The 19,913-nt window shown below is 54.7% G+C and overlaps 1 protein-coding gene across 1 annotated transcript in view; it reads left to right on the plus strand.

Moving 5' to 3' along the window:
- The window catches only part of SS18L1 (SS18L1, nBAF chromatin remodeling complex subunit), a 20,891-nt gene extending 2,636 nt beyond the window's left edge, over nucleotides 1-18,255 (plus strand). Inside the window, exons 2-10 of the mRNA XM_012803899.1 lie at nucleotides 7,690-7,766; nucleotides 8,535-8,619; nucleotides 9,117-9,261; nucleotides 9,695-9,892; nucleotides 11,013-11,177; nucleotides 11,596-11,697; nucleotides 12,387-12,479; nucleotides 15,522-15,641; nucleotides 17,987-18,255. Coding sequence (XP_012659353.1) covers nucleotides 7,690-7,766; nucleotides 8,535-8,619; nucleotides 9,117-9,261; nucleotides 9,695-9,892; nucleotides 11,013-11,177; nucleotides 11,596-11,697; nucleotides 12,387-12,479; nucleotides 15,522-15,641; nucleotides 17,987-18,201 — 1,200 coding nt within the window. The 3' untranslated portion in view covers nucleotides 18,202-18,255. The remainder of the gene's footprint in view (nucleotides 1-7,689; nucleotides 7,767-8,534; nucleotides 8,620-9,116; nucleotides 9,262-9,694; nucleotides 9,893-11,012; nucleotides 11,178-11,595; nucleotides 11,698-12,386; nucleotides 12,480-15,521; nucleotides 15,642-17,986) is intronic.
- Nucleotides 18,256-19,913: the final 1,658 nt, after the last annotated feature.

Below are 19,913 nucleotides of genomic sequence, written 5' to 3' on the forward strand. Positions count from 1 at the left end.
CTCAAGAGAGTCTCCTGCCTAAGCCTCCCAAGTAGGTGGGACCACCACAACGCCCGGCTATTTTTTGGTTGCAGCCATCATTGTTATTTTGGCAGGCCCGGCCTGGATTCGAACCCGCCACCTTATGTGTATGTGGCTGGCGCCTTAGCTACTTGAGCTACAGGCGCTGAGCCAAGCTCAGGAGTTTGAGACCAGCCTGAGCAAGAAAGAGATCCTGTCTCTAAAAATAGCTGGGCATTGGGCAGTGTCTGTGGCTCAAAGGAGTAGGGCGCTGGCCCCATATGCCGGAAGTGGTGGGTTCAAACCCAGCCCTGGCCAAAAACTTCAAACAAACAACCAAACAAACAAAATAGCTGGGCATTGTGTAGTGTGCCTGTAGTCCCAGCTAGTTGGGAGGCTGAGACAAGAGAATCGCTTGAGCCCAAGAGTTTGAGGTTGCTGTGAGCTATAACGGCCATAGCACTCTACCCAAGCTGGCAAAGTAAGACTCTGTATCAAAAAGGGGGGGGGGGGCAGCACCTGTGGCTCAAAGTAAGGCACCGGCCCCATATGCTAGAGGTGGCAGGTTCAAACCTAGCCCCCAGCCAGAACTGCAAAACAAACAAACAAACAAAAAGTATTGCATTTTTATTTACTTAGTAAATACGTTGTACTTGCTGTACCAGGTACTGTTCTAAGTGCTTTACAAACCTTAACTCATTTAATTGTAAATGGAAATTGCTATCATCCCACTTTATAGCTAAGGAAACTGAGGCACAGGGAGGTTATATACCCTGCTGGTATGTGGTGGAGTCAGAAGTCAAACCCTGACAGTTGGCTTCAGGCCCTGCTCTGTCCCTTGATCTGGAAACACTTGGCTAGGCGTGGAGGATCACACTCTAGGCTCAGCAACACATTGGCAATCCACAGTGTCTCTTGGCACCCTGGTTTGGGGAGCTTACCAGTCACTGTTCCTGAAGCCACCTTTGCCTTCAACATTCACTCACTCACTTGCACTTGGCAGCTACTCCCCTCCAAGCTGCCCACATCAGCAGAAATATGCATTGGAGTACTGCCCCCAAAAATCATATCAGAAAGAAGGAAATCCCCCTGGGGACTGCCTACCAGGGTGGAAAATCAGCCCCTGAACATTGAAAATGGGTCTTCAGTTTAGGCTGCCAGCTGACTTGACTGGGTAGGACCAGCAGTTCCCATCCTGGCGCTGGCGTTTTGACAGTAAATGTATGCACCCAGGGATCTTTTACTGGGGATATGAGGAGGGTGTGAGAGGTTAGTGTATTCTGTACTTCAAGGGTAGTCTGTGTCCTGAGCGTGTGCTAGTAGGCTCATCACATGTTTGCTTGGTAGTGAAGACAAAGGAAGTATACAGCTTGTCCCTAGAGCCTGTTGGCAGATAGGATGCTGCCAGGTCAACTCCTACTCAACCTTTAAACCCCCACTCAAATATCCCATCCGTCATGGTTCCTTCACAGTCGTATGGGCAGTGTAGCGCTCTGAGGCATTGCTTGGGCCCCTGAGTTAGCAGGTGGCTGATGCCCAGCCTGGCATAGTCCCCAGGCACAGTGTTTGGCACTTGCTGTGGCATCTGTGACACTGGTTCCGTCAGTGGAAGCATGTGGGGGTAAGCAGATGTGTCAGTATCCTGTGACTTTTCTAACAAATGCCCACAACCTGTGTGCTTTAAAACTACAGCAATTTATTCTTTCACCATTTGGGTGGCCAGGAGTCCAAAACCAAGGTGTCAATAGGGTGGTTTCCTTCTGGAGGGAACGAGGGAACATCTGTCCAGTCTTTTTTCTTGGCTTCTGGTCGATGCCGGCAGTTCTTGGGCTAGCAGGTGCATCGTTCCCATCTCTGCCTTTTGCTTCATGCCAGATTCCCCCTTATAAAGACACTAGTCAGTGGATTTAGGGCTGGACCTAATGCAGTGTGATCTTAACTTGATTACATTTGTAATAGCCTATTTCCAATAAGGCCACATCCACGGACAGGGAGTTAGGATGCAGCAGTGGGTGTGTGGGGAAGGGGTAGCCCAGAGAGGGCAGCCATGAACCAGAGGTCAGGAGAGTCAGGAAGCTTGGCGGAGTCATGGGTGGTCCCGAGTAGGGCCTGACTTGGAGAGGCCCAGCCCTGGTGACCAGGCAGTGTGAGTGAGGACCACCGGAGACATGACTGTGCCAGGGCCCCTGAGGTGGGGCTGGGCAGTGTCCTGCATACTCCTGAGCCTGGCTGACTGGAGGAGCAAGCTTGTACTACTCTCTTCTCTCCAAGGACTGGTGTTCCTGCTGTCCAGTGCTGTGCATCTGACACCACCAGCAGGGTTGGGGTTGCAGTGGTGCCCATGGGCTGTTCCTGCTTGGGCATGTTGGAGGTGACCCCTGGGTACGGGGGCCTCAGCTGGTGTCTAGGCACCACCTTGCTGCTTGGCCCATAATACTTGGTCAATAAATTTGTTCTTGTGACTGTTGCCATTGGCTTTCCCTGACCAGAGGAGAGCAGGAATGGTGTCTATGTCCCTAGCACCTACGGACAGAGGAGGAGGTGGGCCCAGGGGCTGCCTGCTGGACGGGTCTGGTATGGCAAGGATGGCTGCTGTGCCCAGGGTTCCAGAGCCAGGAAGTGGTCCAGCTAAACCCAGGTGCCAGGAGTAGGCCTATGGGTGAGGGATGGCCTTGGGCAAGGGTGTACTTCTGGGTAAGGGTGGGCTGTGGAGGAGAGGACCTGGCCTGGGCAGACAGCAGATATCCTGTGCACTCTCACCTGGTAAATCTACCAGTTATAAAATTAGAGCTGTCCCCGCAAGTGTTGGCTTGGGGACTCCACGCCTCAAGCTAATTGGTAGCTTTTAGGTGGTTGTTACTGAAAGCACTTCCTTGCCCCTCCAAGGGAAGCACAGAGGCTTTTTTTTTTTTTTTTTTAGATAGCGTCTCACATGTCGCCCTTAGTAGAGTGCTGTGGCATCACATCTCACAGCAACCTCAAACTCTGGCTTAAGCAATTCTCTTGCCTCAGCCTCCCAAGTAGCTGGGACTACAGGTGCCCAATACAACGCACAATGCCCAGATATTTATCTGTTGCAGTTGTCATTGTTGCTTAGCTGGCCCAGGCTGGGTTTGAACCCATTGTCTTTTTATCCCCCAGAATGGACAGGGGGCAATGTCTCCTGGGTTCAGCCCTAGGGAAGGACCCCGCAGAGCTGCAGGGAAGCCCATCTTTGCTGTCTTATATCAGATGCCCTGGCACCTGACCACTGTGAGGTGTGGTGGGATAAGGGAAGGACATTGTCCGGGAGAGAACAGCCACTGCCAGGCTTCAGTCCCTTCTGCCTAGTAAACCCCAAAGAAGATGTTTTGCCAGCTTGCTGCCCAGGTCCTGGGAGCCCCTCAGGCCTGGACGGCAAGGATCCATTTGGATGGCGATGCCATGCCCACCCGCTCCCATTACCCCTCCCCAGCACTGGCTGTCTTCTGCCCAGAAGCTGTGTTTAGAGTATAGAGACAGATGATGCTTACTACCTGGCGGTCCCATTGGTGTTCCTTGTGCTTCCAGCCCTCCACCCCCTAGGGTGTTTGCTGGGCCAGTGGGTCAGCCTCTGTGTGCTCAGAGTCAGAGAGCAGCTTCTCCAGACTCCTTAGGAGGTAATGGGATGCCACCCCCACCCCCAGGGGATGCTAGCACACAAGACTTTTCCTGTCCTGCTTTTTAGTTTCCCCAGGAGTTGGTAATTTATTTTCTTTTTTGTCACTGTCCAGAGTTTATTTCCTCAGCTTGGGTATTCTTGAAGATCCATTGTCCTGCGGCTGCTGTCCTTGGGCTTCCTTGGGTCTCCTTCCACCATGTGGTTCCTTTGGTTTGGCTTGTGTTGGGCCACAGGGTTGCCTCTTTGGAGAGGTATCTTCTCAGAGCTTCCTGAGAACAGCTGTACGGACGTGCAGGGGCTCCCCATGTGTTGATGTGTCACTTCATCTGCTCTCCACCCTGCCCTGCACTCCTGCCCCCGCATTTAACCTGAGCCATTTTAGAACCAGCCATCAACAGGTGCCCTTCACTCCCACTCATGCACAAACTTCCCTATGAGAAGGATGTTAAAATCACAGCAACTGTCCCGGGAATGTCCTTTGTAGGACGTTGCTAAAGACTATTGTTAAAATTCTGGGTCACATCTGTTTCATCTCTCTTAGCCGGACCATGGACCCCCTTCCTTGTCTTTCTTGACATTGACATTTTTGAAGAATACCAGCCAGTTATGGAGCACCCCTCAGTTTGGGTACAGGTGCGTCTTTCTGGATTGGGGTGCAAGCATGGGCTCTCTCTGCCTTCATGCTGGGCTGGTGACGTGGCTACTGAATTCTCATTTGGGAGCCTCCCTGGGGTGGGGTCACCACTCCTCCCTCCTGTCTTATGCTGGGATGGGATTTGCCAGTCCTTCGCATGAAACCTGGCTTTCCTCTCCTGTCATGTTTAGGTTCTTTCTTTGTTCCCAGTGTTTTTGGCAAGCTGGTCCCCTGGGGTCCCTTCCAATCTGGAAATGGGCCCTCCAGCTGTGAGTGGAGCAGTCTGTGCTTTCCTCCTGTTCCCTTCCTCAGTCCTGAAGGAGCTGCTTGTGGCTCTTCTCACTGCACCATCTTCGCTATTTTCTGTCTCTGGCCTTTCTGGTCTACTCTCTAGGAATTTTCCTCAAGTTCTTATTCCAACCCTCTGTTGAGCTTTTTATTTTGGCCAATTTTTTTTAATTTCCAAAGCTTTTTTTTTCCTCTCGTTTTTAAATAGCATCCTACTTTTTTTCATAGATATAATAGGTTCTCTTTATCTTTCTGAAGATACTAATAGTAGTGTTTGGAGAGTCTTTAAAAACTTTTCTTCGTGCATAATCTTTGTCTCTGGGGTTTGGCCTCTGTGGCAGGTATCGGCCGTGTCTCTTGAGCCACACACAGTGCTGCTCCTGCCAGGCCTGGAGTCAGGGGTCAGGGGTCTCTCATGCTAGTGCTTATGCTCCGGCCAGGTCTGTGGGCCTCACTTGGAGGTGCTGGCCGCTTTCCCTGGAGACCCTGCCATCGCCTGGCCCCTGTCTGCTGCCAGCAGGGCCCAGGTGACCCAGAAAGGTCCTGGAATCTCAACATCCCCAGCCTTGTGGGGCTTCTCCGAGGGTTTTCCCAGTGTGACTCAACTCCAGCCCCGTGGGGGTTGGCCAATCCTATTACCACCATCCATTTGCTGTTCATCTTTTAAAATCCTCTGCCGCCGGCTCATGCCCCGTTCTCCTTGTCCTTGTGAGCTGGTGCCTTTCTCATTCCATACCGCAGGGTTTGGGGTGCTGGGCACGTGTCATAGGCCACGTTTTGGTCGTCCTTTCCTTTTTCTGTGGATGTTTTTAACTTAAGAAAGAAGGTACAATCTGTCCCTTCCTCTAGTGCAGCATTTCCTCACGCTTACAACAACTACAGAACCTTTGAATGGCTGATTGACATTTAGCTGAGGAGGGGAGGCAGGAGGCCCAGGAAAGGAAGAGCCCTCTGGGGGTGTTTCCCACCAGGAGCCCAGTGAGGGAGGGCAGGAGCCCCCCCACCTACATGCAGGTGAATTCGGGACAGCTCTGAGCTGGCAGCGCCCCCTGGCGGCCCCATCTCAGGACTTCGCTGAGTTTGGACAACTTGTCCTGATGGGGAGTGGAGAGTAGAAAGTTGTAACTTTTAAAAAATAGAGCAAACCAACCCTGACGTCATGGACACAGGTTGCAAGAGGAAGCTGAGCTGAGGGCCCCTCACCTGGGCTGTGTCCTGTGGGGGCTTGGGCAGGCTGGCTGTGCCTCACACGTCCACCTGTGGTTGGGTTTGAGTTAAAGGGGCCTGTGTTGCAGGGTGGAGGGAAGGATGGGTGGCCCCAGGGTCCTGTGACCTTGCTCTCAGGGCTCCACCTGCTCAGGGAGCCTGTAGAGCTCTCACTCATCAGTGACTTCCTGGGGCTGAGATGACCGCACATCTGGGAGAGAGAGAGGCTGCTGATTTCTCCTTGGGGGAGAGTATATGCATAAGGCCTTCTGCCAAAGCAGCAGGTACAGTGGGTGGAGGGCTCAGGCCGGGCTGCCCCTCCCTCCAGGCAGAGGAGGCTGGTTACAGTGCCCCTGTGCTTGGCTGACCACCCTGAGGGCTGACTGAAGCCCCAGGCCTGCTGTGCTCCTCATGGAGTGCCCTCTTCTTGGTCCCCTCTTGCTAATCCCCCTGGGTCACTCTGGCCCCACTGGCCCCCTATGGAAGAGGAGTTCCTCTGGGCCCTGCCTCCTCACAAGCTCTCCATGGCTCTCTATTGCCCTTGGACTGCTGTTTGCCCCACTTACCCTGCAGCACCAGCCAGGCCCAGCTGGTCCCAAAGCGGAGCAGGCAGCCCCAGCTGAGGGCCTGAGGATACGGCACTGTGCCATGCTCTCTAGGACACTCAGAACATGCAGAGGCCCTCAAGAAAGAAACCCACACCACTCCCGGCTGGGGGCTGTGCAGACACCAGGGCTTGAGTCCCCCCAGAGGCAGGCTTGAGCTCTGCATTTCCGAGGGCTCCTGGGGGCACTGGTGCTGTCGAGTGAGGGCTGCAGCCAAAGCAGTGTGTATCTGGCAGTGCCAGCTCCTGGGACCCTGTGTATTGCCGCAACTCTGGCCCTGCCGGGCATGTGGGGCTGACTGTTCACCTGTCACTCAGGACATGGTCTCAACATCTGGGCTTTAGGTCGTGATCCTGCATGTAGCACATCTGTGCACTGTATGTAGGACAGACCACAAGTTCCCTCAGCCGTGCTGTCTGTCTCACACCACTGCAGGAGCATCTGTGTTCTGCCCTGTTTTATTTTGGGTGTGGCTGGTGGGGACCCACTGTGGGTGAGGCTGCAGGTCACCAGTCCAGGTCCAGGTCACGCCCAGTCCCTCGGCCCTGCCCAGGGCCTGTGCATGGGCTGCTCTTCCTGCCAGTGATGCCGTCCCGGCCCTCATAGGCTTTGCCCTTCCCCACCTGGGCCAGGTGTTCGTGACCCCCTTTGGGGGTCTCACTGTGCTCTGCAGGGATGAGAGCTTCCCTGGGGAGTGCCTAGCACCCCTGCACGACCCTGTGTGGTTAGGATTTGAGGGTTTGTCATACCCACCAGATGGGGGCTCTGGAACCAAATGCAGGGTGCCCCAGGGGCCTGGCATTCACCTCTCAGCTGACTTGCTAAAAGGATGCCTCACGATTAAGGGTCCTAAAAGCTGGAGGATCCTGTGAATGAACTTGGACCAGATGGGGTATGCTGGGGGCCTAACCTCCGTTTTCCATCTGGGGGGTGAGATAACCTGGGAACCTGCCCCTGGGGTTTTGAGAGGTTGACCCTGGCCCATGGAGTTGAAGTACTTAGCACAGGGATGTAGTGAAGGCTTGGTCCATGTGGCCAAGGTTATGCACGACGATGACCAGTTGATCATCCCCACTCTGGAAATCCAAAATGTTTTGAGCGGCAACATGACATTTGGAAAAATGCTCACTGGAGCCTTTAGATTTTGGAATTTTGGATTAGGGATGCTAATCTGCTGGTAAGTGCAATGCAACTACTCCAAAATCCAGAAAAACCTGAAACCCAACACGTTTTGGGTAAGTGTTCCTCAGCTTGTGTAAAATGTAGATGTGTGATGTCCTGTGGATGAGTGTCCCTGCTCACATCTCTTCCCCCAGATGCTGGATGAGAACCACCACCTGATCCAGTGCATCCTGGAATACCAGAGCAAGGGCAAGACGGCCGAGTGCACCCAGTAAGTCTGTGGTGCCAACCTGACCCTGACCTTGACACTAGCCCTGCCCACACCTGGCTCTGGGAGGGGATCCTGGAGGGTGGGGGGTGTTAGGGAACTGAGGCCAGGTATTCTCTGAGTGGCCCCCAGGGAGGGCCCCTTTGTCCCTCCCCCCAGAGAGATGGGAGGCTAGGGGAGGTTTACTGGAACATGAGCAAGTGGGCTTGGGGGTGGAGGGAGGGAGCAGTGCTAGGAGGCCTAGGCTGGCTGCCACAGGCAACTCCATGGCCAATAGCAGGCTCTCAGGGCCAGCTGGGACCTCCTGTGCCCTGGAGCCTGTGGCAGGGTGGGGTGTGTGAGGGTCCTAGGCCCCCCAGGGCATTCCTTCCTGCACCTGTGAATCCCATTTCCCTCTGGAGTTTTCCAGGTTGCTGGTGCTGTGGAGTTTGCCTGCTGCCTGGCTCCCATAGCTGGGGGCTATGTCCCTGGCCTCCCTCTCTGTCACCTTGAGGCCCCAGCCTCCTTGTGTATGGCCTCTCCGCCCACTGGCCACCACCTCAGGGCTTCCCAGGACTTTTGTCCCAGGTGGGACCTGTCAGGACTCAGGCTGGGTCTGCCCTGCCTAGACCCAGCACCCTGCCACCAGCCTATGTTTCCAACCAGGCAGTCAGGCCTGTCTCCAGGTGTGGCTGGGCATCTAGGTGGTCTTGGGCACACTTTACCTCTGCTTTGGGTCAATCTGCAGACTTAGCAGCCCCACGCTGCCTCACACACTCCCCTCACCTGCAGGTACCAGCAGATCCTGCACCGGAACCTGGTGTACCTGGCCACCATTGCAGATTCCAACCAGAACATGCAGTCCCTGCTCCCAGCCGTGAGTGCCGCATGGGATTGGTGGGGGGGGGGAGGCTTTACCTTCTCTCTTTTACTTCTGCATCCTGTGACTCACAGTGGGCTTAGGGTGGTGGAGACTGAGAGGGCAGTGGGCACACGGCAGGTTCACAGGAAACAGGGAGCCAGCTATGCAGAAGCCCCAGGGCATGGCGGAGGCACAGCTGAGGTTGGGCCCATGGAGCCCACTGGGAGGGGCTGGCACGTGCAGCCTGGGGGCTGCTGTTATCCCAGGAGGCAGGGGTAAGATTGGTGCTCATTTACACAGACCACTTGTTACAGCATCTCCCTCTAGGCTGAAATGTCTAGGCCAGGTGATCTTGATCACCTATAGGCTGTGCCCAAGCCGTTGGTTATAGATGTTTACTGGGTGGCCCTGAAGTGTAGCAGCAAATCTCATGTGCCGCCTCATCTCCAGAGCAGCTTGTGGTGGTTCTTATGCATTAACCATCCTCCCTGAAGCCTTTTTGTTGCCTGCAGCCACCCACCCAGAACATGTCCCTGGGCCCCGGAGCACTGACGCAGAGCGGTTCCAGCCAGGGCCTGCACTCCCAGGGCAGCCTGAGCGATGCCATCGGCACTGGCCTGCCCCCGTCCTCCCTCATGCAGGGCCAGATCGGCAACGGTGAGCGTGTGGGGTCACCATGGCTACCCACGGGTGGACAGGACCCTCTGCCTGTCCTGGCCGCAGATCAGCTGCTGCACCCAGGGGCACCATGTAGCTTGGTGAGCAGAAGGGAGGAAGACCTCTCCTAGCCTCTTGGACTCTCACATCCCAGTTCTACAAGTGCAGAATGCGAGTTCCAGGGGGACGTTCTCGTTAGAATGAGTGCTGTAGGTTTGGGGCTGAGAGCAGCTCAGCATCCACTCCCAGCTCACGTCTGGCTTCCTGAGCGGGTTTGCTTCTTTCCTCAGTAATCGCTCATCATTCCTGCTGTCACTGCCCTGCTTCAGCCTCCCTCCTCAAATCACCAGAAGGAAACGGGGGTGTTCTCATGTCAGAGCTGGTGACCTGCCCTCTGGCACTGACATCCTCTCTCTCGTATCCATTCTGGCAGGTCCAAACCATGTGTCCATGCAGCAGACGGCACAGAGCACGCTGCCCACCACTTCTATGAGCATGTCGGGCAGTGGCCATGGCACTGGGCCTGGCTACAGCCACTCGGGACCTGCCTCGCAGAGTGTCCCCATGCAGGGCCAAGGCGCCATCGGCAGTTATGTGTCCCGGACCAACATCAACATGCCGTCCAACCCAGGTACCTGCTGTGCCCCTGCCCAACTCTGGGGAGTGCTGGGCTGTCTCCGAGGCCCTTCAAAGCACATGCAGGTCCTACATGTGCTCCCCAGGGGGCTGCCCTCCTGTCGGGTGCTGGGGCGGAGCAGAGGATGAATTGGTGCTAACTGACCCACCGTAGAGTTTCCAGGGGGACGGGTAGGGGGTGCACAGCAGCTCCAGCCCTGGCTTTGAGCAGGGCTATGCTCACAGAGGCTTCCAGAAGGGGCTGGGTCTGGAAAGAGAGCAGTGGTTCAGCAGAGGGGCAGTCGTCCAGAGGCATCGCAGTGGACAGGATGGAGGGCCACATGCCAGCCCAGAGGACCAGGACTTCCTCCAGGGCAGTGGGAGCCCTTTGCGCTGGGGCATCCCCTATGAAGGCCACAGCCATCCTGCTGTTGAGCTCTTGGGAAGCAGCAGGTCCCAGTTGCAGGCCCTTCAGAGTCAGACACGCCAGACTCCAGTGGTGGAGGACAGAAGCAAGGCTGCGAAGCGCCTCTTCAAGGGCTCTTTGTAATGACTGCATGTTGAAGATTTATTTTGGATACATTGACTCAAATAAAATGTGTGATTAAAATTGATCTCACTTGTTTCCTTTTACACTCTCTGTGGTTCCTGGAAAGTAAGAGGCAGGTCTCGTGCTGTTCCCCCTAGACAGCCCGGGGTCCTGAGCAGGTGGTGTGTGCGGACAGGCCAAGAGGCAGGGAAGGGGCTGGAGCGTCTGTCTCCAAGATGGCAAAGGCCAACTCTTGGGATGGGGAGACAGGACTTGAATGGTGGAACTCAGGGGACTGATGCATGTGTGGTAGGTGGGCCCGGAGAGGTGTTTCTGTTTTCCATGGGAGGCCCTGGGTCTTCCTGCCGGTGGCTCTTTCTCTTGTTTCCTGAGCACCAGCATACTTGGTACAGGTGGCTGGAGTCCCGCCATGTCCTGGGTCATCGGGGTAGGGGCCGTAGGAGGTTTGACCTGGAGTAAGGGCTGACGTTCTCATGAGGGAACCACAGGGAAACAATAAAGATTGGCTTGAGAGAAGGCGGGGGTGGGCAGGGCCCTGTTGCCTGGAGCATCCCGGGGTGACTGGAGCCTCTGTCTTGTCTCGCAGTGTCCATGATGCACCAACAGGCAGCCACACCCCACTATAACTCGGCCCAGGGAGGGAGCCAGCACTACCCAGGTCAGACGTCCATCGCCATGATGGGCCAGGGTGGCCAGGGGAGCGGCATGATGGGGCAGCGGCCCATGGCGCCCTACCGGCCCTCCCAGCAAGGTAACACCCGCAAGCACCAGGCCAGCGCTTGTGTGTCTTTCTGTGTTGAATGGGGTGCGTTAGACCTTGTACTTCATGTTGGATGATGGTGCAGGGGCCCCAGGGGTGTGGGGCACTGCCACAAATCTGTTGTGCTCACCAGACTGCTGTGTGGGCTGGTTGGATCTGCTGTCCAAAGGGAGCCTGCCTCAGGCTGCAGGATCAGCTTGGGGGTGGGGGTGCCCAGATGTTAATAGGTGCAAAGTCCAGAGTATTTGGGGCTGGGGATTGGAGGAAAATGAGGATGGTGGTTGAGGTGTGCTGTGCCCTTGCATGGCACCATGGGGTATTGTCTTCATGGGACTAGGAGTCTTACCAGTGGGGGAGCACCTGGAGCCCAGCCCTGAGCACAGTGTCCCCCCCACCCCATCCCCTGCAGGCTCATCCCAGCAGTACCTGGGCCAGGAAGAATACTATGGCGAGCAGTACGGCCACAGCCAGGGGGCCGCAGAGCCCATGGGCCAGCAGTACTACCCGGATGGTGAGCAGCTGGACACAGGGTCTGACCTCTGCCAGCAAAGTGGCTGGAGTTCCTCTGCTGAGCATGCTTGAGGGGATACCTGCACTGCATTCTAGTGGGGACACGCGTCCCCCAGTGTAGATGGAGTAAATGTTTAAAAGGCGGTGGCCTTGCCCCCGCTGCCTCCCAGCCGCCCCCACTGTCTGCAGATTGTTTTCCTTTTGTCACTTTTCAGTCTTGACTGTCTCAGGATTTGTGGAGGCAGCATTTAAAGCAGTCTTAAGGGTGGGTTGATTTCAGGAGGCAAAGACATCTAGGCGGGAGCCGGCCTTAGCTAAGGTATGAGATAGGAGTGCACAGCCAGGCCTGGAAGTAGTGGTAGGGGACTGCCCCAGGGCAAAAGTGTCCCATCCTGCCTGGGGGTCCTGCACAACAAAGGTCTCATGTTGGCCACCAGTTGGCAGGGTGGGGGAAAGGCAGGTCTGTTACTGGTATAGTCCCCGAGCATCCCAGCGGCCTCACGACAGCCCTGATTGTGGGACTTGATGTCTGCATTTTAGTGCCAGAGCTGAGGCTGGGAGGGGGTGTGAGCAGTCTGCGGGTGTGGGTCGTGCCCAGCTCTGAGTCTCACCTGTCCTGAAACTTGGGTGTCCCCCAGGCCCAGTGTGGTGAGGGCTTCAATGACCATAGCCCGTGTCCATCTCTGACAGGCCATGGCGATTACGCCTACCAGCAGTCGTCCTACACGGAGCAGAGCTACGAGCGGTCATTTGAAGAGTCCACACAGCACTACTATGAGGGCGGTAAGGAGCACCAGGGCTGTGCCCTGCTCCGTGTTGAGTGCCATGCTGCAGAGCTAGGGCACCTTGCTCTTAGGAGTGAGCTGTGCCTGCCAAAATCAGGGAGCAGACTCAGATGTAGAGCAGGTGGCAGCTGTAGGAACTGTGTTTACTTCTGGGAGCTGGGACACAGGTTTTGGTCAGAGCCCTGCTTGCCTTGCATGTGTTCATGAAGCCACAGGGGGTTCAGGGAGCCATGCTGGGCGAGGGGCAGATGCTGCTGAGGCCTGCTGCAGCTTGGGCCTGTACACTGCCCTCAACCTTCTGGGTCAGGGCTGTTAGCAGTTCCAGACCAGTCGCTAGATGAGAACTGAGGCCTCAGGAAAGCCCTCCTGGGCCCGCCGTGATGGTGTGTGTTGGCTGCAATGGATGTGGCCCAGCATTTGTGCCTGCTGGCCAGGTGAAACACATCCTTGGCAGGGCAGGTGTTGGGGCTGCCTGTGGGCAGGGCAGCCGTGTGCTCCTGGGCCACTACCTGAGCAGAATGCCTGGTTTGTGGCACTTGCCCATCTGCGGTGTAAATATGCCCACCCTGGCTGACTGGAAGCCTCCCATGGAGCATCCCAGAGTATGGTGATGGGAAGAGGTGGGCACAGCAGGCTCCTGAGCAGGTGGCAGTCAGTCCTGGCCCCTGTGTGATGAAGGCAGCCCCAAAGAAGAGCAGAGGAGCAACTCCCAGGGCTTTGCGAGGTCGCCTAGAGGGGAAGGCAGCCAGCAGTGCCGGGGGAGAGGGGCTTGTGTCTGCTGACAGTGAGGGAAGGTAGCAGTGGCCAGGGCCTCCAGTTTTACCTGTAGGAACAGCTGATGAGGTGTTACCAGGTATGAAAAGCAGGCAGGCTCTTTATGGCTACAAATTTGCTAGTATGGATAATTTTTAGAGAATTAGATGTGTAAAATTTTTGCTTTTTTTTTCCTGTTTAGAGATAGGATCTCACACTGTCACTTAGGTTAGAGTGCAGTGGCATCGTTGTAGCTAACAGCAGCCTCCAAATCCTAGTCTCAAACAGTCCTCCTGCCTCAACCTCCCAAGGAGCTAGGACTTATAGGCGCCTACTACTGTGCCCAGCTAGTTTGGTTTTTTTTGTTTGTTTTTTTGGGGGTTTTTTTGCAGTTTTTGGCTGGGGCTGGATTTGAACCCACTACCTCCAGCATATGGGGCCGGCGCCCTACTCCTTTGAGCCACAGGTGCCGCCCGCCCAGCTAGTTTTTAAATTTGTTGTGAAGATAAGGTTTTGTGGGCGGCACCTGTGCCTCAGTGGGTAAGGTGCCAGTTCCATATACCGAGGGTGTTGGGTTCTAAACCCAGCCCCGGCCAAACTGCAACAACAAAAAAAATAGCCGGGCATTGTGACAGGTGCCTGTAGTCCCAGCTACTCGGGAGGCTGAGGCAAGAGACTCGCCTAAGCCCAAGGATTTGGAGGTTGCTGTGAGCTGCAAAGCCATAGCACTCTATTGAGGGTTAATAAGTGAGACTCTGCCTCAAATAAATAAATTAAATTAAATTAAATTTATTTAAAAAAAAGATAAGGTTTTGCTGTGTTGTCCAGGCTGGTCTTGAACTCCTGGCCTTGGGCAGTCCTCCTGCCTCGGCCTCCCAAAGTACCAGGAGTATGGGCATGAGTCACCGACCCCAGCCCTGAGTTTTGCTTTTGAATTTAACAGGTCTCAGCCTTCTATAAAGAAAAAACCACCAGGGCAGCCCCTGTGGCTCAAAGGAGTAGGGTGCCGGCCCCATATGCTGGAGGTGGCAGGTTCAAACCCAGCCCCGGCCAAAAAGATAAAAGAAATAACCACCCAAGTGTGTACATGTACCAGAACATCACATCGTACACTGAGAACGTACACAATTTTTGTTTATCGTATCTTAATAAAGCTGGGAGAAAAGTAAAAACACATAAATAAGTAATAAAAGCTTTTAGAAAAAGAGATGAATTCACCTGGGGCTGGTGGGGGCTGGGACTGCAGGTGCACAGCACCATGCCTGGCTGGTTTCTCTGTTTTTGGTCAAGGTGGGTGGGGGAAGATTCCTGCTCTTGTTTAGGTTGGCCCTGATCTTGTTTAGGTTGGTCCCACCTTGGCCTCTCAGAGTGCTGGGATTATAGGCGTGAGCCATCAGACCCAGCCCCAAATTTTGTTCTTATCTGTGAGCAGATATCTCTTGATAATCTACCAGACTATCATTGAGATGAAGTTGTGAGAGTAAAGACACAGGCTTTGAGTGCACAAAACACACTGACGCCTGCAGGGTCTCAGTCTCCGCCATCCTCATGCTGTGCCTTCAGACTGGGTTCTGGTGGCATTTTTGTCTTGTTAATGTCACTTCACGATCCCTGGCTCAGTTGCCCAGCCACTGTGATGTGACACTGCCAGAGCCATTACTGCTGGTGTGTTCACTGGCTACACTGGTCTCCCTGGCTGTTGCAACAAAGGATCACAAACCAGGAATTTATTCTGTCACAGTCTGGAGTCAGACATGTCAGGCATCAGGTGTCGGCCTGGTCCATTCTCCTGGGGGGTGGGAAGGAGACTGCTGGCCCCTCACCCTGCTTCTGCTGGCCTGGGGTGAGCCTTGATGTCCTCAGCTTGTAGGAGCATTCTGCCCCCATCACAAACCGGCTCCCTGTGTGGCCCAAATTGCCCCCAGTCCTTGGAGTTGGGCCCACCCTGGTCCTGTATGCCCTCCTCTTAATTACGTCTGCGAAGGCCCTGTATGCAGATAAGGTCACACACCTTGCCAGGTACTTGGAGTTAGGAAGCTGCAGTTTTGGGGGGGAATGCAGTTCAACTCAGCACTGGCATTTGTCGTTGTCCTGATTGTAGTATTAGGCATTCATTTTTTTGGTTTTCCTTTTGTATCTTTATGAAGTACAGCACAGTATTTGAATTATTGTGAGAAAGAGAACACTGGAGTTAGGACTCCAGAGTCACCGTGCCTCACGTGGCTGCACACCAGCTGCCTGTGCTGCCCGTGCTGCCCGCCCCTGAGCTCTGTGTCTCCTCCTCCAGGGAACTCCCAGTACAGCCAGCAGCAGGCTGGGTACCAGCAGGGCGCAGCCGCGCAGCAGACGTACCCCCAGCAGCAGTACCCCAGCCAGCAGAGCTACCCGGCACAGCAGCAGGGCTACGGTAAGTGCCACACACGTCCCGATGGTGGTTCCCACAGGGGCTCAGTGAACTTCTCCTTTGCTTTAGTTGTAGATTTTGGAGATGTGACAGGCATAGTCCAGAGGGGTGCCAGACATCCACTGCCCAGCCCATGTGTTCATGGTGTTATGGTGCGGCAGCCGTCAGAGCAGGGAGGAGACCAGGAGGGAGACCCTGGCTCCATTCAGACTTCATTGCTTGTCTGCGGAGAAGTTCCTGCCCATCCTGGGGCCCACCCAGGACCCCGCAAGATGCTGACTCATCATGTTGCCCCTGGGCTCCTCTTGCCTATGACGGCATCCCACACTTCCCTGGTCTTTTGTTTCTAGGAGGACTGCTCAGGGGCTCTGTAGAGTGTCCTCAGCCTGGGCTAGTCCGTTTCTCTCAAGGAGAAACCCTATGTCTGTGGTTGGACAGACACAGGCAGGGCTTCCCCCGACAGCCCAGCGGGACGGCAGGTCAGCCTGGCCCTGGGGTGGGACCTTGGCCCCCTGGCAAAGCTGGTGTTTGTCAGAAGGCACCTTAGCCTCCTTTTTCCCCTTTCTTTCTCTATTTCATGGAAGCACATCCAAAGTCCACACTCCAGGTAGGGATTATCTGCATATATTACGTAGAATTCATTTGTATCTTCTCACCCCATTTATTTGGTCAACTCTTGATGGGATTTAGGCTATGACTTGACTCTCCCCATTGTGCAACTCGGTCTCCCAGTTTTGGCTTTAGGGGCTCTGTGACATGGCTACTGTGTCCCTTTGATACGCCATCCTTTGGCATTTTGAGCTGGTCTGTATTTTCTGGTACCACAGTGATTTCCCTGCCCTAGTCCTAGAAACAGACATTTTTCCCTGGAGCCCCGATTCCTTTTCTTGGAGGTGGAGCTAGAAACTGATCTAGGTGCCACATATTGGCCAGTCTAGCAGCAGCCTCCAGAAACCCATTCACCTCACAAGGACCCCTAAAATGAGAATAGGATGATGGACATTGCTCCCCGGGCCCACAAGACAAGAGTGGACAGGTGTGAGACTCAGTTCCAGCTTTGGTAACAACAGGGAAAAGTCCCAGTGGCCAGGGATGGACGGGGATGAAAACTCCATCCCTGGTCCAGGCTGCCAAGCAAGGGGAAGGTTGCATAGGATCAGGACCCACATGTCTGCCCTGTGCTCAGGGAACAGGAGCTCATCCTACCAGCGCACTTCCACTGGGACCGGCCACTGCCCTTCCCCGAGCCATGTGCAGCTCTCCTGGCCATCTACTCCCCCAGCCCAGGCCAGAGTGCATGAGGTTTTGTGATGCTGGTCCCAGAGGTGATCTCCTCCTGCTGGCCCTGTGGGACGGTTGTACAGACGGTCACCATTTAAAATACATGTAAAAGGTGTCCTATTGGGCATGGTTGGACAAACAGGTAACTGAACATAAACATACACCTGTCACACAAAGTCTCCCAGCTGGAACCCAGGTTCAGCCCCTCCATAAACCACAAGCCCAATGCCTGCCCTGATACCCTGCTCCCGCCTCTGTGGGGACCAAGTTGAGATATGGGAGTCCCAGCCTATGCCAACCCTTAGAACCACCTAAGGAGCACTCAAAAAATAAGCCTGGGGGCTCGGTGCCTGTGGCTCAAGTGGCTAAGACGCCAGCCACATACACCTAAGGTGGCAGGTTCGAATCCAGCCCAGGCCCACCAAACAACAATGATGGCTGCAACCAAAAAATAGCCAGGCATTGTGGCGGGCACCTGTGATCCCAGCTACTTGGGAGGCGGAGGCAGGAGACTCGCTTGAGCCCAGGAGTTGGAGGTTGCTATGAGCTGTGATGCCACAACACTCTACCCAGGGGGATAGCTTGAGGCTCTGTCTCAAAAAAACTAAAAATAAATAAAATAAAAAAAATAAGCCTGGGGCTACCCAGAGTGGCTTCTGGGGTGAGCCTCAGATGCCAGGTTCTGATGCCCACAGGTGGTCCTGCCAAGGGTGTGAAGTGCTACCAGGGCTAATTATGTAGCATTTCAAAAAGTGGCTTTGGCCTTTATCAGTTCCTTCCATAGTCTTCTACTTCGTTTTCATAGAAATGAAGCATCTTTCTCTTTTGTCTGGGCTTTTCCCAGTTCTGGTGACAAATTTACAGCAGCCGCCATAACCACCACCAAGTGGTTCAGGAGCAGCTGCTCACCCGATTGCGGGAAGCAGCAAGCCGGAGGGGCTGGGGCGGGGGCTGCAGGGTCTCGCCCCTCATAGGTTTAGTGGGGGAGGAGCAGGTGCCAGGTGCTGGGGGGCTGCAGAAGTCGAAGGAACTGGGTTGGTCTCATAGGTCCTGGTGTGTCCCCTCAGGGCCTGCCCAGGGAGCACCCTCACAGTACCCTGGCTACCAGCAGGGACAAGGCCAGCAGTACGGAGGCTACCGGGCATCGCAGACAGGACCCTCCGCCCAGCAGCAGCGGCCATACGGCTATGAGCAGGCAAGCTTTCTGGATGTCCCCAGACGTGCCCACCAGCTGTGTCTGTCAAGACATAGTGAAGATTTCTCTTATGGTCATGAGGAATAATGAGGTGGAACTAACTGGCTTCCAAGGTCTCCCCCAGAATGTTAATTCTCTGAGCCTGTAAGGTTTAATCACCTCTATGTGTACGCTCACCCCCCTCAGACAGGTGGCTTTTTATACCCTAAATTCAGTGTTAGATTTGCATGCATGGTTCTCTCATTGGTCACTCTGCACATATCCATCCTGCACCGAGCACGTGAGAGGTCCCTACCTGTGCGCAGGCCGTGGCTGTGCACAGGCCCTGGGCATGTGCACCTTCGCCTCGTTCAGGAGACCATCAAGTCAGTGCTAGAGCCAGCTCTGGGTGCTGAGGGAGCACGGAGGAGCTGGGGGCCAGGGTTGGGGGTGTCTTCCTGTTGGTGCAGGTGGTGAGCAGGGTGTCTGGCAGGTGCTGATGGCTCCAGGAAGAAGATGCAGAAGTGGGGAAAGGGTGAGGGGCTGTGCTAGACTAGGTGGGGGTCCTTGTCTGCAGAAGTGATATTGAACAGGGTCCCAAAGGAGCCTAGGGAAGAGCATTAGGAGACAAGAGCAAGGGTGTGTGAGACAGCGAGGAGGCCAGCACAGGGCAGGCTGCAAGAGGATAGGACAGGCTGTGGGCAGGGTAGGGGGTGCAGGGACCTCTGGACTTATGAATAGGGCCCTTCACTCCACGTGGGCAGGGCCCTGCAGGGTGGGTCTGTGTGGGGGAAGCACTCACAGCCAAGGGGCATCTGGGAGCCTGGCCCAGAGAGCAGGAATGCAAAGGTCCTGAGGTCATGGTGGGTTTGTCATGCAGGGCAGGGTGAGAAGAGGTCCCAGTAACTGAGCATGGGTATGGGGGTTGGCTAGGGAGAGGAGGAGGATTATCTTGGACACTGTTTCAGAGCCTCCTTTGAAGAGAGTCCTTTTTCTTTCTTTTTTTTCCCGCTTTCATTAAGTTTTTTTTTTTTCCCACACTGATCATCAGTGTGTATGAAGAGTCCACTGGTGACTTGTGCTAGGTGGGACACATTCTGCATAGCTAATGAAATTTCAAAGCATGGTATTGACTTCGGTTGTTTTTCAGCTGGTTGGGAGGTTAAGATGCTGAATAGTGTTTTATGAATGCTGATCATCCTGCTTCCTAAAGAGAGTAAGGACAACCCAGTTGTGCTCAGTGAAGTCTGAACTTCAGCAGAGCATAATACAAGTCTACCCTGGGGTGGAGCAGTCACAGGCACTAACTTAGAGGCATTTCAGGGCACAGTTTGGAAGCACCGGCCCATCGGCGTCGAGAGAGGCTACCTCTGCCCAACAGTGTGCTGGTGCCGGCAGACCCAGAGCAGGCCCCGGGCTGGGTCTTCTGGGTTTGGACTGGAAGCTTTCACACATAGGAGCATCGTGTTGGAATTTGGGAGGGTGACTGTCTACACCTGGACGTAAAGTTTGAGTTACTAGAGTGATTTTGATGAGACAAGGTGCTTCCTTCAGAATGAAATAGTGGATGGTCTAATTTAATTGTAGATGGAACTGGCTCATACGTATGTTCTTGTCTGCCTGTACATAAGACATAAAGCCACGAAGACGACAGAGAATTCCCCATTTTGGACACTGTCCCTCTAACTCTGGAATGTTAATTCTGGGTAGTCTGTAACTGAAGGCCACATGCTCAGCCTGGGCACTGCTGGCTGTGGAGTTGTATGCTCTGCGAGGTGTTTCAGCAGCATCTCCCCCACTCCCAAGTCCTGACAATCAAA

The sequence above is a fragment of the Otolemur garnettii genome, unplaced genomic scaffold (assembly GCF_000181295.1).
Source record: "Otolemur garnettii isolate 467f Iridium unplaced genomic scaffold, OtoGar3 scaffold00023, whole genome shotgun sequence".
Taxonomy (NCBI): Eukaryota; Metazoa; Chordata; class Mammalia; order Primates; family Galagidae; genus Otolemur; species Otolemur garnettii.